This window comes from Syzygium oleosum, unplaced genomic scaffold (genome assembly GCF_021117445.2).
Source record: "Syzygium oleosum isolate NSW1041296 unplaced genomic scaffold, Sole_v2.1 Sole_v2.31, whole genome shotgun sequence".
In the NCBI taxonomy this organism is placed as follows: Eukaryota; Viridiplantae; Streptophyta; class Magnoliopsida; order Myrtales; family Myrtaceae; genus Syzygium; species Syzygium oleosum.
The window spans coordinates 1,764,588-1,781,456 of record NW_026607515.1 but is presented as its reverse complement, the minus strand read 5'-3'; the positions used below and the strand labels follow the sequence as shown (position 1 = coordinate 1,781,456).

Below are 16,869 nucleotides of genomic sequence, written 5' to 3'. Positions count from 1 at the left end.
ATGGTCCATCTCAAGCGATGGCCGGCCACCAGCGATGCTCGAAGAGGGCTGGGTGAGGGCCACAGGTGAAGGACGGCTCACCTAAGCAAGGCGACCCTCGGCCTACCCAAGCGAGGCCAACCCTCGCCCAAGTGAGTCCGGCCCTCATCTGTGGCCATTGAGGGTCGCCCTCGCCTGCCACAGGTGAGGGATAGCCTTGCCTTTTCGCCGGTGGTCGGTCACCGGCGATGTGCCACCGGTGATGCCCGAAGAAATCTGGGCGTGCTCGCTCGATCTAGCAAGGCCACCCTCGCCGACCACAGGCGAGGGATGGCCTTGCCTGGCCAAGGTGACACTCGCCCTACCCAGATGAGGCCGACCCTCACCCACCCAAGCCCTTGCTTGTAGCTATCGAGGATCAACCTTGCCTAAAAAGGAAAAAAATTTCACAAAAAAATTAAAAATTGTTCACATCAACACCAGTATGCCATATAGGATGGTCGGTACTGACTAGATGACCATGTCAGCGTTTTCCGACTAAAATTGATCAAAAGGACTACATTGGCAAATTGTCAAAAGTTTTAGGAATAAATTGGCACCATTGAAAGGTTTATGATCGAATTAATACAAATACAATAAGTTCATGACCGTTTTTGATAATTTTCCCTTCTATTTGTGGTTATCAAAAACGGAAATAATCGTCACCACACGACCAAACATTTTTAGACTGAAATTTTTTTTCTTAAGACAAGCCCTTAATATTCGTAGATGAAATATGAATGCATCCAAAGCCCTTGGAAAAAATTCTAGTTCTTGTCCTTGTATTTTTATTACTTTTCTAACCTAATCATTGTACCTATCATTTTTCCAATCAAATCATCCTACTTACATAAAATGTCTAATCAAATCCTTTCGATGTAAACAAATTCAGCTAAATCTTGCTGATATTGCCATTGAAGGACGTCGGAATATATTGTAGATCAAATGGTACTTACATGAACACACACTATGCATAGTTAATTGGCGTGAGAATAAAAAACCAAATCAATAAAAAATTAATCTACTCAATATCGTCGCCCTATAGTGGGTGTCCAAGTAGAAAGTTTTTATTCCATGTCACACTCTAGCATCATTTGTCGGGGCGACATCAATGGAATTTGGCCTGATATTGAGTCGGAGGGGCCTGATTGTAAAATTCATTTAAATGAAATGACTTGATTAGAAAAATTGAATGTACATGGCCTCATCTAGAAAAATAGTGAAAGTATGAGAACAAAAATAAAAAAATTTCCAAAACGCTTCGGACCTATTTCTAAGTGGTAGCTAGAGTGAGGTCAGCCAACAACCCATGGACCTAGAGAATCGATTACCGCAAAAAATCAAACGCGAGAAATTCGCTCTTCGAGCCATAGTAACAAGGTCACTTACATGATGAAGCATGTCATATCTAGCGGCGAATAGTCGAATCCTCAAAGAGTCCCCGACACCTCATTATTGAAAAAAAAAAAAAAAAAAAAAAACCCAATCGAGCTCACCTTTACCACGTAATCTCCCCATTCGGCAGCATATAGGTCACTCCAGGCCTTTCGGGCCCGAGAGACAGCAAGAAATACCATAGCCCACGTTTCTGAAACTGCAGGCTCCTCATTTGCTGAAGTTGGCCCGTAGAGTTGAAATGGATCTTCAAATGGTATTTTTCCTCATACTGCCCAATGAAACTAGGCAGATTAGATTACAATCTGTTTTGATTTAGGGTCACTTGGTTGGCCCAAAAAATTTAAAAATTTAGGTCTCATGGCAGAAAGCTTTCTTTTCGCTTTCCAAGAACAAAGGTGAAGATATCCTCTTTCTATGCCGCATGAGGAAATGAAAGAACATCCAATCCACAAAATTCAATCTCATGTTCATTCCGAATAAAATGAGTTTTCAAATCCCGCAACATCCATTCGACAGTATAAAATGCAAATGGCGGCTTCACTGGGAGATGATTTTATGATCTGTCATGTTCGAAGGGCAGTACCCTTTACTAATTCTCTCTCTGATTTTGGAGTGAAAAATTCACTTGATTTTAAGGATGTCTTTTGCAATTTGAAACTATGTAATTTGTTAAATAGAAGAAATCTGGGAATTCGAGTATGTAGTAATAGCGTAGAACTTGTCGATTTTCTTTGATCTCTCTATAGTATAAAGTAAACCCAAAGTATCCTATTTTTTGCACACACCTTTTTGCGTGCCTTTTTATGCTAATTGTGTATGAAAGAAAATTATTACAGATAAATAAACAAGGAAAATGCGTTTGAAGCTACTAATAGAATGAAATCAAACTATAACATTCAATGGTCACGTGCAATGAGAAATAAATCGTGAAACAATACAAAAAAAATAGTAATCTACTCTTAAATCTAAACTCTTTCTAGAAAGGCATTCCACACACTAGAGTTTTGGTTGATCAGTAAAGCTGTATTATGGTGTCGAACCTTCGCATCGTGGAAGACCACATGACATAAATGGTGCACGTGGTCCGATCGGATAGTAAGTCAGTACGTGAGAGCTAGGTGTTTGCCCAATGCTTTCTACATTGTTAGTTTGAACCTCTAATGCATCAAGGACCACGAGAAAAGTATTACATGGGCAAAACACACTAAATTAATTTGACATGGAATGAGAAATGTGAATTCATATGTATCCCGAGAGATTTCGAAACCATATGCATTTTTGGCTTAATCACCAGCATACTAAGTGAGAACTAATTAGAAAATAACAATCCATGAATTCTAGCCTTAGTCCACCCGATAAATCTCGAACCAAAAGGTATATGAGCGAGCACATGCTTGGACGCACCAACTAGGCACACATACACACATAGAGACATGTATTTGCACATGGCCCATGTATATATGCATAGCTATATGTGTGTGGGCACAGACATTATGTCACGTATTATTTGCACAAAACAACATAAATATGCAGAGACAATTTGTTCATTCATATCAACAATATCGATGCACGTGCAATGCGTGGTCAAAGGTAATAAAAAGTAGCGCAGAATTGTAGACGGAACAAATGGCAAGAAGAATTTTCTCTCTCTCTCTTTTTTTTTTTTTAAGAACAATAGAGAACAATATCTTCAACACTGTGTTGACAGATCCGAGAACATAAAGGGGATAACATGTCTCTCAAAGCTTTCTGCAAACCCAAGATATCATGGAATTGCTTTGTCTCCCTCATCCCTACATGTGCTCCACGACTACCATGCATGCAATGACATACATCCAAGCAAAACTTGGTTTTATATGGTCTGTCAAGGTCACGCAGTAGCGACTCTTATGCATGATCTTTTCCTTCTTTTTCGTAAGCGAACCAGTACTTGTGGTTGATTGATTGCGTTCTGTCGATGGCCACACAGTTGATTAAAATGAAAGAGTCGAATTTTTTCAGTAGAGTTCGAGAGATTAATCAACAAAAGAGAGCTTCCGAAAGTCTAAAGGGAGCTTCGGAAATTGATAGATCAGGGCATGAAGGATGCAGGAACATAGCGACGATGATGTTGTCAAACTTGGTATATGATATGATTAATTTAAAAACAGCGAATGATCCGATGCAGTACGTATATGTCAGTCTTATAAATTTGAAATTACTGAATGATCAGAGTTGATACAATTGGTGATCATAATCTCGCAGAGCACATGCCTTATTCCGGTCAATTACTATTTCCAGCATAAAAGAGAGCTCCCTGGTACCTTTTTCTTGATGATCTAACAAGAATTGAGGCAGCAGGAAAAGATAAAAGCTAAATTCACGATGACCTGTTTAGGGTTTTATAGCAAGAACAAGACCGTAATTAATTACCTAGGACTATTTCATCTTGCGAAATTACGCGAAGATCAAGTCTGCGATCCTCATTTAAAGTTATAAACCTATCTACGGATTGACTGACGAGGATATTACACAACTCCTGGGCTAATCAAACAAGAAAGAAACCCGAACTCTGTAAAAAAAAAAATCCAGGACTAGCAATCAGTCATGTACTTTATAAGCTCACAAAAAGATAAATTAAGAGATTGATACGTAAAACCTCGGATCATGTGCAAAATCATTCTTGAGACAACTTACAATCAACTAGTCTAGTGCAGGAACATGTAAGGCGTACCTTGAGAGGAGGGGGAGAGAGAGAGACCATTTAGCACACAGCCATGTGAAATTTTAGAGCAATCTGATGGAGAATTCCGAAGGGAGCGCATGATCTGATCCACGGGCACTGAGAAAAAGAAAAGATCGAACCTTTTGATTCGAATTCAGGTATCTTCGATGATCAGATCAATGCGATCCCTTTGGAACTCTCCACCTGCACTAACCAAAACCTTACTGTATAACTATAGAACTAGGTCAAGATCAAGATTCAAGAAACGGCCATAGGGAAGCCATCGTGGGGTTTTTTTTGAAGTCCTGGGCTGATCAAGAACGAGCTCTGGAGATCCAAAAGCATGAGGGGAGCTCGGTTCTTGATCCAAAGGAAGATGAAAAAGGAAGAAAAAGGGATCTTTCTTTTTGGGGGTTGCTTAGGCGATGCTGCCGGTGCGTATATATTCTTGGGGGTTCACGCAACTGGCGTGACCGAGAGGGATGGTTTGGCGATTTTTCTGCGGCATGCGTGGCAAATTTAGTCGTCAATGGCATTAAATTTGTGAAGTAGAATGCAGGAAAAGTGGCATCCGAAGCATTATTAGCCCTCGAAAAAAGCGAACGCGCACACAGCTTATCTTCTAAGCCAAGTGGGAGAGGGAGAGCTACTTGAAAGCATACGTTTCCCAACTGTTTGAGATGAGATGAAGTGTCTTTCCTTTGGAATGGCTCCAAGAGGGACTTCACATCACGACTGCCAAAAAGCGCACGCGAACGAGTGGAATTTTTGGTAGGTATTCCGTGGCACTAATCGGGATGCGTCTCAATTATCGAACGGCAAAATATGACGCACATCATACAATTCGTCGACATGCATCGAGTTGTGAGGATTTGCTCAGAGCAATATGCTGAGCAATGTAAGTGCAACTCATTATTACCAGTCATATATTCTTAAACTTTGGCCACTTAACTTTTATTGTTGTTACATGATTCTTGATGATCCAAATTATATTGGGGTGTGATTCATACTTTCAATTGATAAGAAAGTATGGGGGTCCCGCTCCCTAGTGAGCGGGCAAGGGTTCGGGAGCTACATTGGTGAGGGTTGTCCCCCGCAATGTCAAATGACTTTTATAATTTGAGCCCATATTTTAATGTTAGTTTGAGTTTGGGCCTATAAATAATTACTGAATGTCTATATATATAAAGAAAAAGGTGAGATATGCTAATTATAGTGGAATTATCTGTTGGATGTAGTCCTAGCTTAAGGGTGAATTAGGATAAAACTTGTGTCTCGATTTTTTTTATCGACTTTACTCTCTATTTCGTTGTGTTTGTGCCCCCAATCCTAACGGATCACCCATAAAAAAACTCCTTTTTTTATATTTAAGTGATCTAAAATAAGTTAAGATATGTTAATCATGGTTTTGTTCAATTGTTGTTGAATAATTTATAATCATTTGCTCTAAGAGCTTTATCCTAAAGTCCAGTAAAACTTTTAGGAAAAAAAGGCGAAATGAATTAGCAACTTCGACAACATAATGCCAAAATGAAGTGATATGTTCCTTGCGATACTTATCTACATAAACGATATATTTGATAGCACTTATATGCTCAACCGATCCATAGGTGCCAAATCTAATTATGCGTATAAATCAGTTATTGCGACAACAAATTCTAATTGATTAACTTCGAAATAAGTCATGGACAAAGAGTAGTTTTTCAATGGTCGGACAAATTGGGCGAACAAAGAGAGCAACGGTAGACTCTGAGTTCTCACTCGAGGGATACGGGTTAAGGAATTTGGAAAGATTTGAGCTTAGGAGGCTCGATATAGAGATGTAAAGTGAAACTTTTTTAAGAATACAATGAACATAAATAGAAATTGCACCAAGCACTCGGTGGTTAATGGGGCGATAGCCACCGCTAGCTCCTCCTCTTTTTGCCTCAAAATGGCTAAAGGTGAGACTGAGTTATTGTCGGGGAAGCTAAGGGTTGCAATCAAACAACAAATGCTGCTAGGAAGGAGCAAGACACCAGTCCATTCCCACGAAAACGATGCCTATTCTCTTCCCCACTTCCCTCTTTATCATCTTTATCTTTAATGCTTGGATGCCATCTTATCCTCATCCCAAAACTAATCGAGAATCAATGCTTATTAACCGAAAGAGGCACACAAATTATGAATTGATTAACCCTCCCAATCAGATGGGTGTAGATTCACTCTCCATTTTAATCTTATTTGCTAAATGTGCAGCTTGCTAGTTGCCCGTTCGTCCCTATAAACGATCGGCGCACGGAATCTAGTAAAGGTCGAGAAAAATGAACCTTTTTTCCTTTTCCTTTGCAAAGCGAAGCTGTGAATTGCTATTACCTAGGTGTCGAGACGCGTTATAAATAAGCTCAAATGATCATTCCTATACACTTCTAGTGAGGGGAATTCGAGAGTTGGACCTCTCAATCTATGTCCCAATAAACATTTAGCACACGGAATCTAGTAAAGGTTGCGAAAAATGAACCTTCCCTTTTCCTTTGCAAAGCGAAACAACGAAGTACTGTTATTTAGATGTCGAGACGCATTATAATTAAGTTAAAATGATCGTTTCTATATGCTTCAAGTGCGGGGAATTCGAGAGTTTGATCTCTGAATCCGCAAAAGTCCTCTCTCTTTGCATCCGACTCTTACTCCATACATAGCATGATTGGAACTACAAAGACTCGACCGTTCTAAAAAACTATTGGCAGAAGCAAACATGTGCAAGCGACCTGTTTTAACTCAGTGTATCCAGTGGAAAGTAAATGAAAATGACAGCAACATACTTCACGGCTAGTTTTACACAAACATCATAAAAATAATAACCTAACCATCTTGTGATAAACAATGTAAGTTAAGTAAGCTGGTGCCCTCTCAAATCTGAAGTCACAGACATGGTGGACTGTTCACGCATAGAGACAAGGTCATGTGATGTGCTGAGACAAATATGAGATGGCACATTGGCACGTCACATCCCACGCGCGTGCCCATTATGGTACGTCCCCCATGCACTCACATCCATGTGTCCCCTTGATTCGGTTCACCTGGGGTCGCCCCTGTTGGCTTCTCTTTTAAACCCAGGGATCGCAACAGCTCCATTTGCACCAGAAGTTCCATTTCTCTTCTGCAACCTTTTCACTGGCTTATGCCTATTCATGTTCTTTCTCCTTTTTCTTTTGAATCCTCCGACACATTGCGTCTAGGTTTTGATCTCCTTTTCGCTGTGCCCTCAGATTTTTTAGTTTGGGTGCCGTCGACTCAGCGCTTGACTTGAGGTGCGGGTAAAAAAATATCTAGGGTGCGAGAGGAGAATCTTGCAACAGGAAAGTTTAGAGTGACTGGCAGGTCAAATTTATTGGCCGATATGCCAGTAGGCATGGACCCTGCTGGTAAAGGGATTGGGAGGTGGGGCTGGAAAGTACCAGGTCCAGAGTTTAATCCCGTGCACACTTGTGCATAGAAGAGAAGAGTAAGACAAAAACAAATTATTGGCCAATACAAAGAGATTACTGAAGAGCATAGGTCCATATTCTATCCCAACATAGATAAACATCGGCCTCGCGGCATAAGAACGGCCCAATCTCAGTGTGAACATAACATCAAGTACAAAATATAAAAGTAATGGTACTTACAGATTTGTTTAAAAAATGGCATGCACAAGTCAGACGCTTTTTTTATGTCACTTCTTTGACATGTTAAGATTCGTGGTGTCCTTAACATGGCGAGATTGACCAGTACTAAGCGCCGAAAAGCTCAGATAAGGAATAGGATTGTAATCACAAATTTTTCTTTGTGACGAAACCCTAATTAGATGATGCATGATATGAATATTTAGCATTATAGTAGGTTTCAATCACGTTGCACGAATCATGTTAGTGTTTGAGATGGGTTTGAGTTCACAGTCTCAATCCTGTTCATATCACTAGAAACATCTTTTGATATCATGAACGAGAATACTCGAATAGATTCTCATTCCACGTAATATCATTTTTTAATTTTAAAATTCCTTTTTGAACGATAAAAGTTTTGGCCTTTAGGAAAGAATACTTCTCAACGACGAGGCGACCGGCAATTGATGATCAGTGCTGGCGAGTGGCAATTGACGATCGATGACAGCTATCGGGTATCACCAATCGAAAAACGATGGCCAGCGGTGCCAATCAATGATGATGGCAGCGGTGGCGATGGAGTTGGTTTTTCTTTTATTCTATAGTTTTTTCATGGTAGGAATGTGGAATAAGAATCTCAATACTTTTTATTAGAGGTGAGCATGGGTCCCGGTAGAACCGTGAATATGACCGAATAGACCATGAGAACCGGTCTCGATTCCCGATTCCAAACAATGTGTGGGGGCGTGCAGATCCCTGCCGCGTCTTCGTGCCGGTTGCCCTGGTTCCGCCCACTCAACGGGTTTGGGTTGGCCGTATAGTGCGAGATTAAGAGATTTCATATAGGTTTAGGTTTTGGGCCGTTTGGGGCATATATATATTTTGCTTTTCTTATCTTTTTCTTTCATCAGGAAGTTCGTTGGGTTGTAACCTAAAAACATAGTGAAATCTCTTTGCGGGAAGTAACCCTAAATTCTCTTCACTCTTTGCCCTGGTTGTATTTTCTTATAGTGATTAGGTTATTCTGATCCATTTATATGGACGAATGTACTGATAACCTTTCTTGCAGCACTTCTCTCTTAGCTGCAACACTGCTAACGCTATACCCATTCCTCATAGCTTTTCTTGCAGGACTTCTCTTACAAATCTTGCACCAATAGTCATTCATTAGATTGCAAAAAACTTTCACAATGGACACATTCAATACCACAAACATATATTAGGTCGAAAACCAAGGCCAACCCCTTGAAGCCTTTTGAGCAATTTCCAAACAACCAGAGCGGGGCACCATTTGAAGGGGGAAAAACCATGTCGCTCCAAATTTTGAGGAACAACAAGAGTCACCTCAATTAACCAAAACCGAATTACGATTCTATAACTACAACATATTAAGTAGGTATCTCATCACAAACAAGAAAAACCATTTATTGCTTGCACATTTATTCTGAAACCAAAAAGATAAATCTGCATCGACTAACAAGTGCAAGGGTGAAAAGAGAATTCTCCAGCAGTGACTCTCTCTGCTATGACTTTGTCATGGAAAAAATGGATGGGGATTTTTTATAGTTGGTTTATCTTTTATTTTGCTCGACTAAAAATGAGACAAAAAAAAAAGGAATTGATCGGTCCTTGGATAGACCCTAGAATCAATCATGGAACCGCTTGGAACCACAACTTCGTTCCACAGTCGGTTCTAGGGTATACATGGTAGGTTCTAGATTTCAAAAACTGGGAACCGATCTCGATAGGTAGGTTCCAGGTGGAATCTAAACCTAACCCCAAAACCGCTTACCCCTACTAACTATTGATAGGTAATTTAATTCGACACTTTATGAGAATCCTATTTCATGTGGAATCCAAATCCCATCTGTGTGTGGGCGGGGTTAAGTTTTGACATCTTCCGAAGTTAACTGCTTGGGAACTTAGGCAAGTTGTGTGTGCATAGATTTTGCCGGACCTTCTTTGCAAACGCTCCTGCCAAGGGGAAAATCTCCTAGATAATTGAACACCTCATTATTCAAGAAGGCTCTGAACTTCACAAGCGAATTTCTTTCACAGAATTTCCCGCGTTGATTAATCGGACACGACCGTTGGATCTGGCTTTGATTACGAGGACGCTCGGATTGGAATCATCCCCCGAATCCCAAGGCCCAACATGGCCCAGTTCGTACCTGACTATCCGGCCCAAAACCATCACGATCATGACCAAGCTCAGGCCCCTTAAGGAGCTTATTGGGCCTTCAGGCCCATTTGTGACACCCTCGCATCTTCTTCTTCTTCCTCCTCCTCCGGATACGCGGCGTGCCCAAGCGCAGCAGTTCGGAGCAGGAGCGGAAGCGGAAGCGGAAGCCGCCGAGAGGAGGCAGAACAATGGCGTCGCCGTCGCAGTACGGCGTCAAATACGCCGTCCACATCATCTCCTCTCACTTCGGCGACCTCGTCGCCGTAATCCCTACCCCTCTCTCTCTCTCTCTCTCTCTCTCTCTCTCCGCTTCACATCGTGAGGCTCCGCGTGTTTTGCAGAAGGTGTGCGAGTGTCTCCTCCGGCGAGGGCCGTTGACGCACCAGAACATCGCCCGCTTCACGGAGGTGTCGGCTTCTCAAGTCAAAAACTGCTTGCTAGTCTTGATCCAGCAGAACTGCGTTCAAGCCTTCTCCGTCGAGCATCCAGGTAGATTCGCATCGGTCGGCCGTATCTTAATTTCGCGACTGGATGAGTGAGCCGTGGCCTTGTTAGATTGATTTCTTTTTTTCTTTTTTTTTCCTGTTCATGATGCCGCGGACCAGGTGGTGTTGGCGATGCGCCGAGACGTAGCACCGAGTACATGGCATTGTTTGATAATATAAATCATCGAATGAGGTTCCCGAAGTTCATGGCTGTTGTGTCCCAGGAACTTGACAAAGAAGTCGGTTTCTGCTCTCGTCTGGGCGTGAATTGTTTCCTAGTTCGTGAAGTCGGTCCGTGTTTATTGTTGATTTGTTTGTTTTCTTGATTGTGGGCAGTGCGTAGAACTGTTTCAAGGTTTGCTCCAGCATGGTAGGCTGACACTGGAAAAGATGATTGACAGAGCTAAATGTGGCCGAGGCAAGTCTCGTGAGAAGTTTTGCAATCGATAGGAGGAGTATAGTACTGAGATCTATCATGCATTGGCGCTTTTATCTGCTCGTTCTCCATTTTCTGTCTGATTCATACTGTAATTGGAGGTTGAATACGTGCTATTGGCTCAAAGTTCTAAGCTGAGTAATCGAGGCAAACGATGTTACTAAAAAGTGACGAGCCAGTTTGCTTTGGATAGTATTTTTTTATTGAGACTTTGATAGGCTCTGCTATTTAGATATAGCTAGTCGTTGCAATTATGTCATGTCATTGTGTTCAAGTCAATAATCTGTGCCATTAGCAAAAGATCTATCGACTAATATGATGACAGATCAGTTCTGAGTTCATGTTTTTGTCATGTTAACTTCATGTATCTCTTCGTATTTTTTGTCGTACTTGTATAATGTTTGGGTCGCATTCGCAAGTCTTGTGCGTTTTGTTTGTGCTTAGGACTCAAGTTGTGAAACAAGAAATAGCCCTTGCTGATAATTTTTCTGTATGAAGGCTAAAGTAATTTTTGTACTTTTAAAGTGGGAAGAAGCTTTGTGTTAGAAAACACATGTTTCGATTATTCAAATCATACCACTTACGAAAACCTGTGTGTCCATTCAGAAGATTCTACTGCTCAGGATGCTACACGGGAAACCCTTTCTAAACTCATAAATGCTCGATTTGTTGAACGCTGCCCTGACCCTGAGCCACATCTTTCTCCACCAAGTGAAGAAGAAGCTCCTGCAAGAAAGCGAACCAAGTCTTCTAAGGTGCTTGCTCTAAAGATATCCATTGCTGGGTACTCTTGCCTTCTGTTCCAATGAATACATGTTTTTAATTTACTATCAGTGGCACTAGAAACTTGGTTTATATGTGATGTTAAGCACAAGTTCATGCAAATCCATACAATCATTCTCCAGACACAGCAAATCAACTGCTAGCAATGAGCATATTTCTACCACATGAACGATTTATTTGAAGGGTAAGGAGAACTCTGAAGTTTCAGTGGTTTTCTCATACGTCATCCGTATTTGAAAATGTGATCAAATCTTACTTTTTTGGAAACCATGACATATGACTTTTTACATGGTAAGTTTCCTACTGCATTTGCATTAGTTATTAGAAACTGAAGGTTTATATTTGCTCTTTTATTTCCCTATGTCTAAATGCGTCAGCATAAAATGATTCATCTACATAGTCAACCTAAATGAGAAATGCTTGTCTGATGTGCTTAGCTTTCTATCTCATGTACCATCACCTCATTAATTCATTGATCGGACCATTTCGCTTAAGTAGTCAATTTGGGAGTGAAATTTGTAGTCTGTCATCTCCATAACGAATATATGCATATAGATGGCCATCGAGCCGGAGACTATAGAAGAACGTGTGCTTGCTGCAGCTGCTCCAATGGAAGCAAAAAGATTCCTAATTTTTTTTGATACCACTACTGAAGAAGATGGTCAGAAGACGGAGGATTCTTTCCTTGGTGTTGGTGAGAAGGTTGGTACATATATAGATTGCACAGCCCATCAGCTTTACCTTATTATTAATTATATGTATTAACAATGTATAGAGGAAGAGTGATGCTTTGGAATCAGATAAAGAACTTGGAAGTGATGGCGACCAAGTTCTTTGGCGCGTCAATGTCCAGGAGTTCATGCATCGTTTTAGGCATAAGGTTTGTCATCTCTTCATTTATATTTTGCAACTACATTTAGATTAGGGGATGGAAAGACTGCTTTCATATAAGAGGATTGAACTCTTTTGCTAGTTAGAGTTTTCATTGGGACCGATAAGTTATAATGGAATTACTTTGCACGCGCTCTCACTACCCCTTCCCCAATTATCCGGCTCCAGATAATTAGCTTCCTTGAAATTTTCAGGAACATGTTGACCGCATAAAAGTTTGTTCTACCAAAGAACATTGTACTTCACTTATTTTTTGGGACTCAAGGATGTGTATGATGCTAATTCAATGAAGGGTAAATGACACAAATGGTCCCTGAACTTTGGCCTAATATGTAATGTGGTCCCCAAACTTTAAATTTGTTCAATGTGGTTCCTGAACTTTAGCCCAATGTGCAATGTCGTCCCTAAACTTATAATTTGTTCAAAGTGGTTGCTGGATTTTTGTATACATGTTCAATTTAGTTTTTGGACTGTATGAAAAAGTTCATAAATCACATTGCACATTGGGTCAAAATTCAGTGACCATTTGTATCATTATCTTCAATGAATGATCGGATTTGATTGCCATGCAATCATTGAGTGAGGGTTTGTATTTGCCTTCACTAACTTCTTTATGATTCATCCTTTCAGGTAGACTGTCACAGTAATTAGATATTAGATGGTTTCTAGCAAGACATGGTGCTTAGCAAATAGCAAAGCTCTCACTATCTCTTTTATGGAAATTATATATTGGAGAATAACACTATCTGACTTTTGACATTTGACTGAAAAGGATTATCACAACAAATGATCTTTAAGGTAACCACTCCAGATTTATCTGGACTTTGTTTTACAATGTTTGACCGTGAGAAAGGTGAAAAAGTGAAAATGAATGATTGAGGTAATGCTGTATACCTACTAGCTCCATGGTCAGAGCCCCATAACCCCAGCGAAGCTTAATCTTGCAGCTCAAAGGGGAATACTACTAGCCCTTGCATAGAGCAATGTCAAAACCAAGACCAGGTTGATCCGGTTTTGGTCACTCGTCAGTAATTTTGACGACAGTTGTGCCAAACTGAATGGAGCTTGATGCACATTGTTAGAGGATGGTTCAGACTTGGGGTCATGATTATACTCAAGGACTTATCTTTTCTTGGTAGTTACGTTTGACAAATAATGGGAACAAAGTAGTTCTACATGTATCAGAACCCCTCTCTCTCTCTGTGCAAGTGTAAGTTGAACTTATCTTTCTGTGGTTTAATTCAAAGTTTACATCCAATCGGGGTTTTTTTGTTATTATAGGCTTGTGTTGAGAATGTTCGGGAACGGTTGGATGGTGGAGCTGCTGTTGCCCTAAGTGCAATGCTCGAGACATCCAGGAGCATGGAGAAGAAAGTGAAAACAGATAATTCTGGTAATATGGTTTTTGCAGCAATTTGGAATAGAATAATTGATGTTCTTTGGAGGTTTTGAAGGATCCTAAGAGCTTTGGCATAGAAAAGTACAAGTTCTTGTTTGTTAAGTTAATGACTTGGCCGGTGACTCGATGATGATGTTCTTTGAACTAATTGGTAGATTATGTCTCTTCACTAATTGTAGCATTTTATGTTGCAGTTCCGCTGTCAATTAATACCATTTACGAAGAGGTTATGAAAGGAGAAGCAGGTCGTTCTATGACATTGGATCATCTTAGAGCATCTCTTGTTATGTTGGGTTGTGAAAGAGGGGCAGACGAGTCATATAAAATTGGTAATGTTGCCTCTCTGTCCTTCTAGCTTTTTTCTCCTTCACACGAAGAGTTTTGTCTTCATCACATTCTTTTTACCTCAGCAATTATTTTCATGTTTTCTAAATTTTACTACTCTCCATGTCTTGTCCAGATTTGAAGAACATTATTGAACAAGCTCAGAATGAGGAGGTCTGTTGTCTCTTTTATCTGTACTTGAGATATTATATCATGAAGACTAAGTACAAGTTGGATGCATATGTATGGTGTTGAACTGCAGGTAGAGTCTGTTGTCTTGGAAAGATACGGCCGGGTAGCTTACAGAATATTTAGGTTGCTGTCAAAGGCCAATCGGCTACTTGAGACTGACAAGGTTAGTCATTTTTCAGGTTTTGCCAACTTTTAACTGTGGCCTTTCAAGAATGCAAATGAGAATCCCCAAATTCTTTTTTTTTCTCTTGCATGTACTTTTTTTTTTTTGGGTGCTGTTTGGGACTCCTCACTGAAAAAAAACAACTAATGAATGGTCACAGGGCGTTCTTCACTTTTTTAACGCGTTTGATTAATATCCATATTCCACTTTTTGATCATCATTGTGAAGCCATCATTTTCAGGCTTGACCATTAGACCTGGTGTTGAGAAACCCACTGGCCCCCGGCCCCCTGCTCCCACCACGCTGATTTTGGTCTTGTAAAAATAGCCATCATTTTCAGGCTTGACCATTAGAGCTGTGTTGTCAACATTTTCTTTTAGTTAATTACATAGATAGTCTTTATGCTGAACATGCCTTTCTAACGGTCTTATTGCTTCTAGTTATTATGGCTAGGCTACCCCCTGGTTTATAATTATTCGTCCCCAATCACTATAAACCTATGATGGTAATCAAAGTTCCCAGTTTGGTTATAAAAAAAATTTTGGAATGCATGAGTACCGAGCATTGTCACCATGTGTTGCGTAAATTTTGAAGGCCAGTAAGAGTAGAAATCAACAATTTTCTGTTTTGACCCACTCATGTTATGCTGTTGACCTTAGCTTTTCACGCAAGCATCATTGCCAAATGATTTAGGTTCTTGATGTGAGTAGTTGAGATCTTATGTGTTTCTACTGGTACTTCAAGAAAATGTTTGTCTGAGAAGTTATTGCTTGGACTGAGACATTATTTTTACTCAGCTCCTTTTCTGTAGATTTCCGATACTGCATTTGTGGATAAGAAGGAGATATCAAAAATTCTTTGTAGGCTCTGGAAAGACGAATTCTTGCACATGGAGGTATGCTTGAAAATTCTTGTGATCAGATTCTCTTACGCACAGCATTCATGTAATTTCCTTTGTAAAAAAAGTATCATTTATGTTGTTTGGTTTCCACACTCATGGATAATGCTTGATGTCAAAAAGTTTCTGCAGTGGGAAGTTTATATTTGTCTGGTTGTAAGTTTTCTCAAAGCATGGAAGTTTCTTGCATATTCACTCCCACTCTTAATCATAATCAAAGGTTCTTGTCCTTTGCGTACATCTTATAAATTACATTTGATCCTTGCAGAAAGTAGTTGTCACTGCACCTAGACAAATGCAATTCTTGCTGTGGAAAGTAAACAAATCTACTCTTTGGCCACATGTACTGGATGAGATGTACCATGCTGCGTTGAATCTGAACCTGAGGGTGGCCTACGAACTGGAGAAAGAAAATGAGGTTTCACATGCATATATTTAGACATATCTCCAATGTAACTTAATATATCATTTGTCTCTGTTTACTCGCAATCTGCTTCCTCATGCGACATCTGCCTCATCTCGACCTTTCCTTGCCTCTCTAGACCCAAGAAGGGAAAAAGTAAAACAAACAATTAGGCACTTCGTTTGCTTGGTTTTCCTTTTATTGTGCAGTGAGAGAGGTATTACTTTTCAGTGAATTTGATATTCTTTCTTCCAGCTTCTGAATCTTCCCATTGAGAAAAGAAGTGGGCCGCTTGAGAAGAGGTACAGCCGGTTAAGAACAGTGAGGTTGCTGCTCGAATCATCTCTGATGAAGCTTGATGATGCTATCATGCTGTTCCATGACTTCTGAGTCTTGACTGCATGGAAATGCTAAAGCCAGTTGATTGTGTAGACATCTATCTGAGGAGCGCCAGGTACATCACTGGTTTATTTTGTTATATCATGATCGGGAGATATGGCAGTTACATTCATTCATTCATGTACTTAATGACTTCTTTTCTTGGTCAGCTCAAATCGAGAGATGAGAAGAGAGTTGTGATTTGACTTATGATGTTCCAGAGGAGTAATATGCTTTGAGGCAATGGTGATTTGATCCCCGAGAAAGTAACTTTTAACATGTTACTAAGGATTGAGCTGACTGCATCAGGAACCTGGGTGTTCATGCTGACTATTAAGGTAGTGCTCCTGAGTTAAACACTGAAGCAAACTGATAGGTCTGCATCAAGTCTAAAAGGGCATAGGAGTTCCTTCGTTCTGCATTCTGGGGCAAGAATGTAAACTTTAGCCGCTTGGAGTCACAAGTCCAACATGACCACTCGTTTGTGGTGGTATTCACTTTGTTCATATTAAAAAGCAGAGTATCTTTGTACATCTCTAGTTTTAATGGTTTAAGTTTAATTTCAGCATTCTCGTCGTGCCATTTTGATGTT

General features: G+C 40.3%; 1 protein-coding gene and 1 long non-coding RNA gene across 5 annotated transcripts; one reads left to right on the top strand and one right to left on the bottom strand.

Annotated features, from left to right (window-relative positions):
• Positions 1-3,091: 3,091 nt before the first annotated feature.
• Positions 3,092-4,877, bottom strand: LOC130135356 (uncharacterized). Its single transcript, XR_008814770.1, has 2 exons — positions 4,130-4,877; positions 3,092-3,967 (listed from the first exon to the last, which is right to left on the bottom strand). It is a non-coding gene; the product is annotated as an uncharacterized LOC130135356 (long non-coding RNA).
• Positions 4,878-10,015: 5,138 nt separating this feature from the next.
• On the top strand, positions 10,016-16,845 carry LOC115692478 (uncharacterized). 4 transcript variants are annotated; one of them, XM_030619332.2, is made up of 15 exons: positions 10,020-10,188; positions 10,267-10,414; positions 10,531-10,649; positions 10,747-10,828; positions 11,453-11,601; positions 12,185-12,331; positions 12,405-12,509; positions 13,802-13,913; positions 14,114-14,248; positions 14,380-14,417; positions 14,506-14,598; positions 15,410-15,493; positions 15,765-15,914; positions 16,155-16,353; positions 16,448-16,845. In XM_030619332.2, the coding sequence occupies exons 1-14, from the start codon at positions 10,114-10,116 to the stop codon at positions 16,287-16,289; spliced, it is 1,572 nt and encodes a 523-aa protein (XP_030475192.2). In that variant the 5' UTR covers positions 10,020-10,113; the 3' UTR covers positions 16,290-16,353; positions 16,448-16,845. The 4 variants fall into 4 exon arrangements, with proteins under 4 accessions (XP_056160271.1, XP_056160273.1, XP_056160272.1 ...); XM_056304296.1 differs by lacking the exon at positions 15,765-15,914 and having other exon boundaries at positions 10,016-10,188; XM_056304298.1 differs by lacking the exons at positions 15,765-15,914; positions 16,448-16,845 and having other exon boundaries at positions 10,016-10,188; positions 15,396-15,493; positions 16,155-16,198.
• The last annotated feature ends 24 nt before the right edge of the window (positions 16,846-16,869 follow it).

Excerpts from the sequence above, each read along its gene's own strand:
- LOC115692478 (XM_030619332.2), top strand. The coding sequence starts at position 10,114 with ATGGCGTCGCCGTCGCAGTACGGCGTCAAATACGCCGTCCACATCATC. Across the intron at positions 10,415-10,530 it reads CTTCTCCGTCGAGCATCCAG|GTGGTGTTGGCGATGCGCCG; the intron begins GTAGATTCGCAT and ends GCCGCGGACCAG. Across the intron at positions 10,650-10,746 it reads CCCAGGAACTTGACAAAGAA|TGCGTAGAACTGTTTCAAGG; the intron begins GTCGGTTTCTGC and ends GATTGTGGGCAG.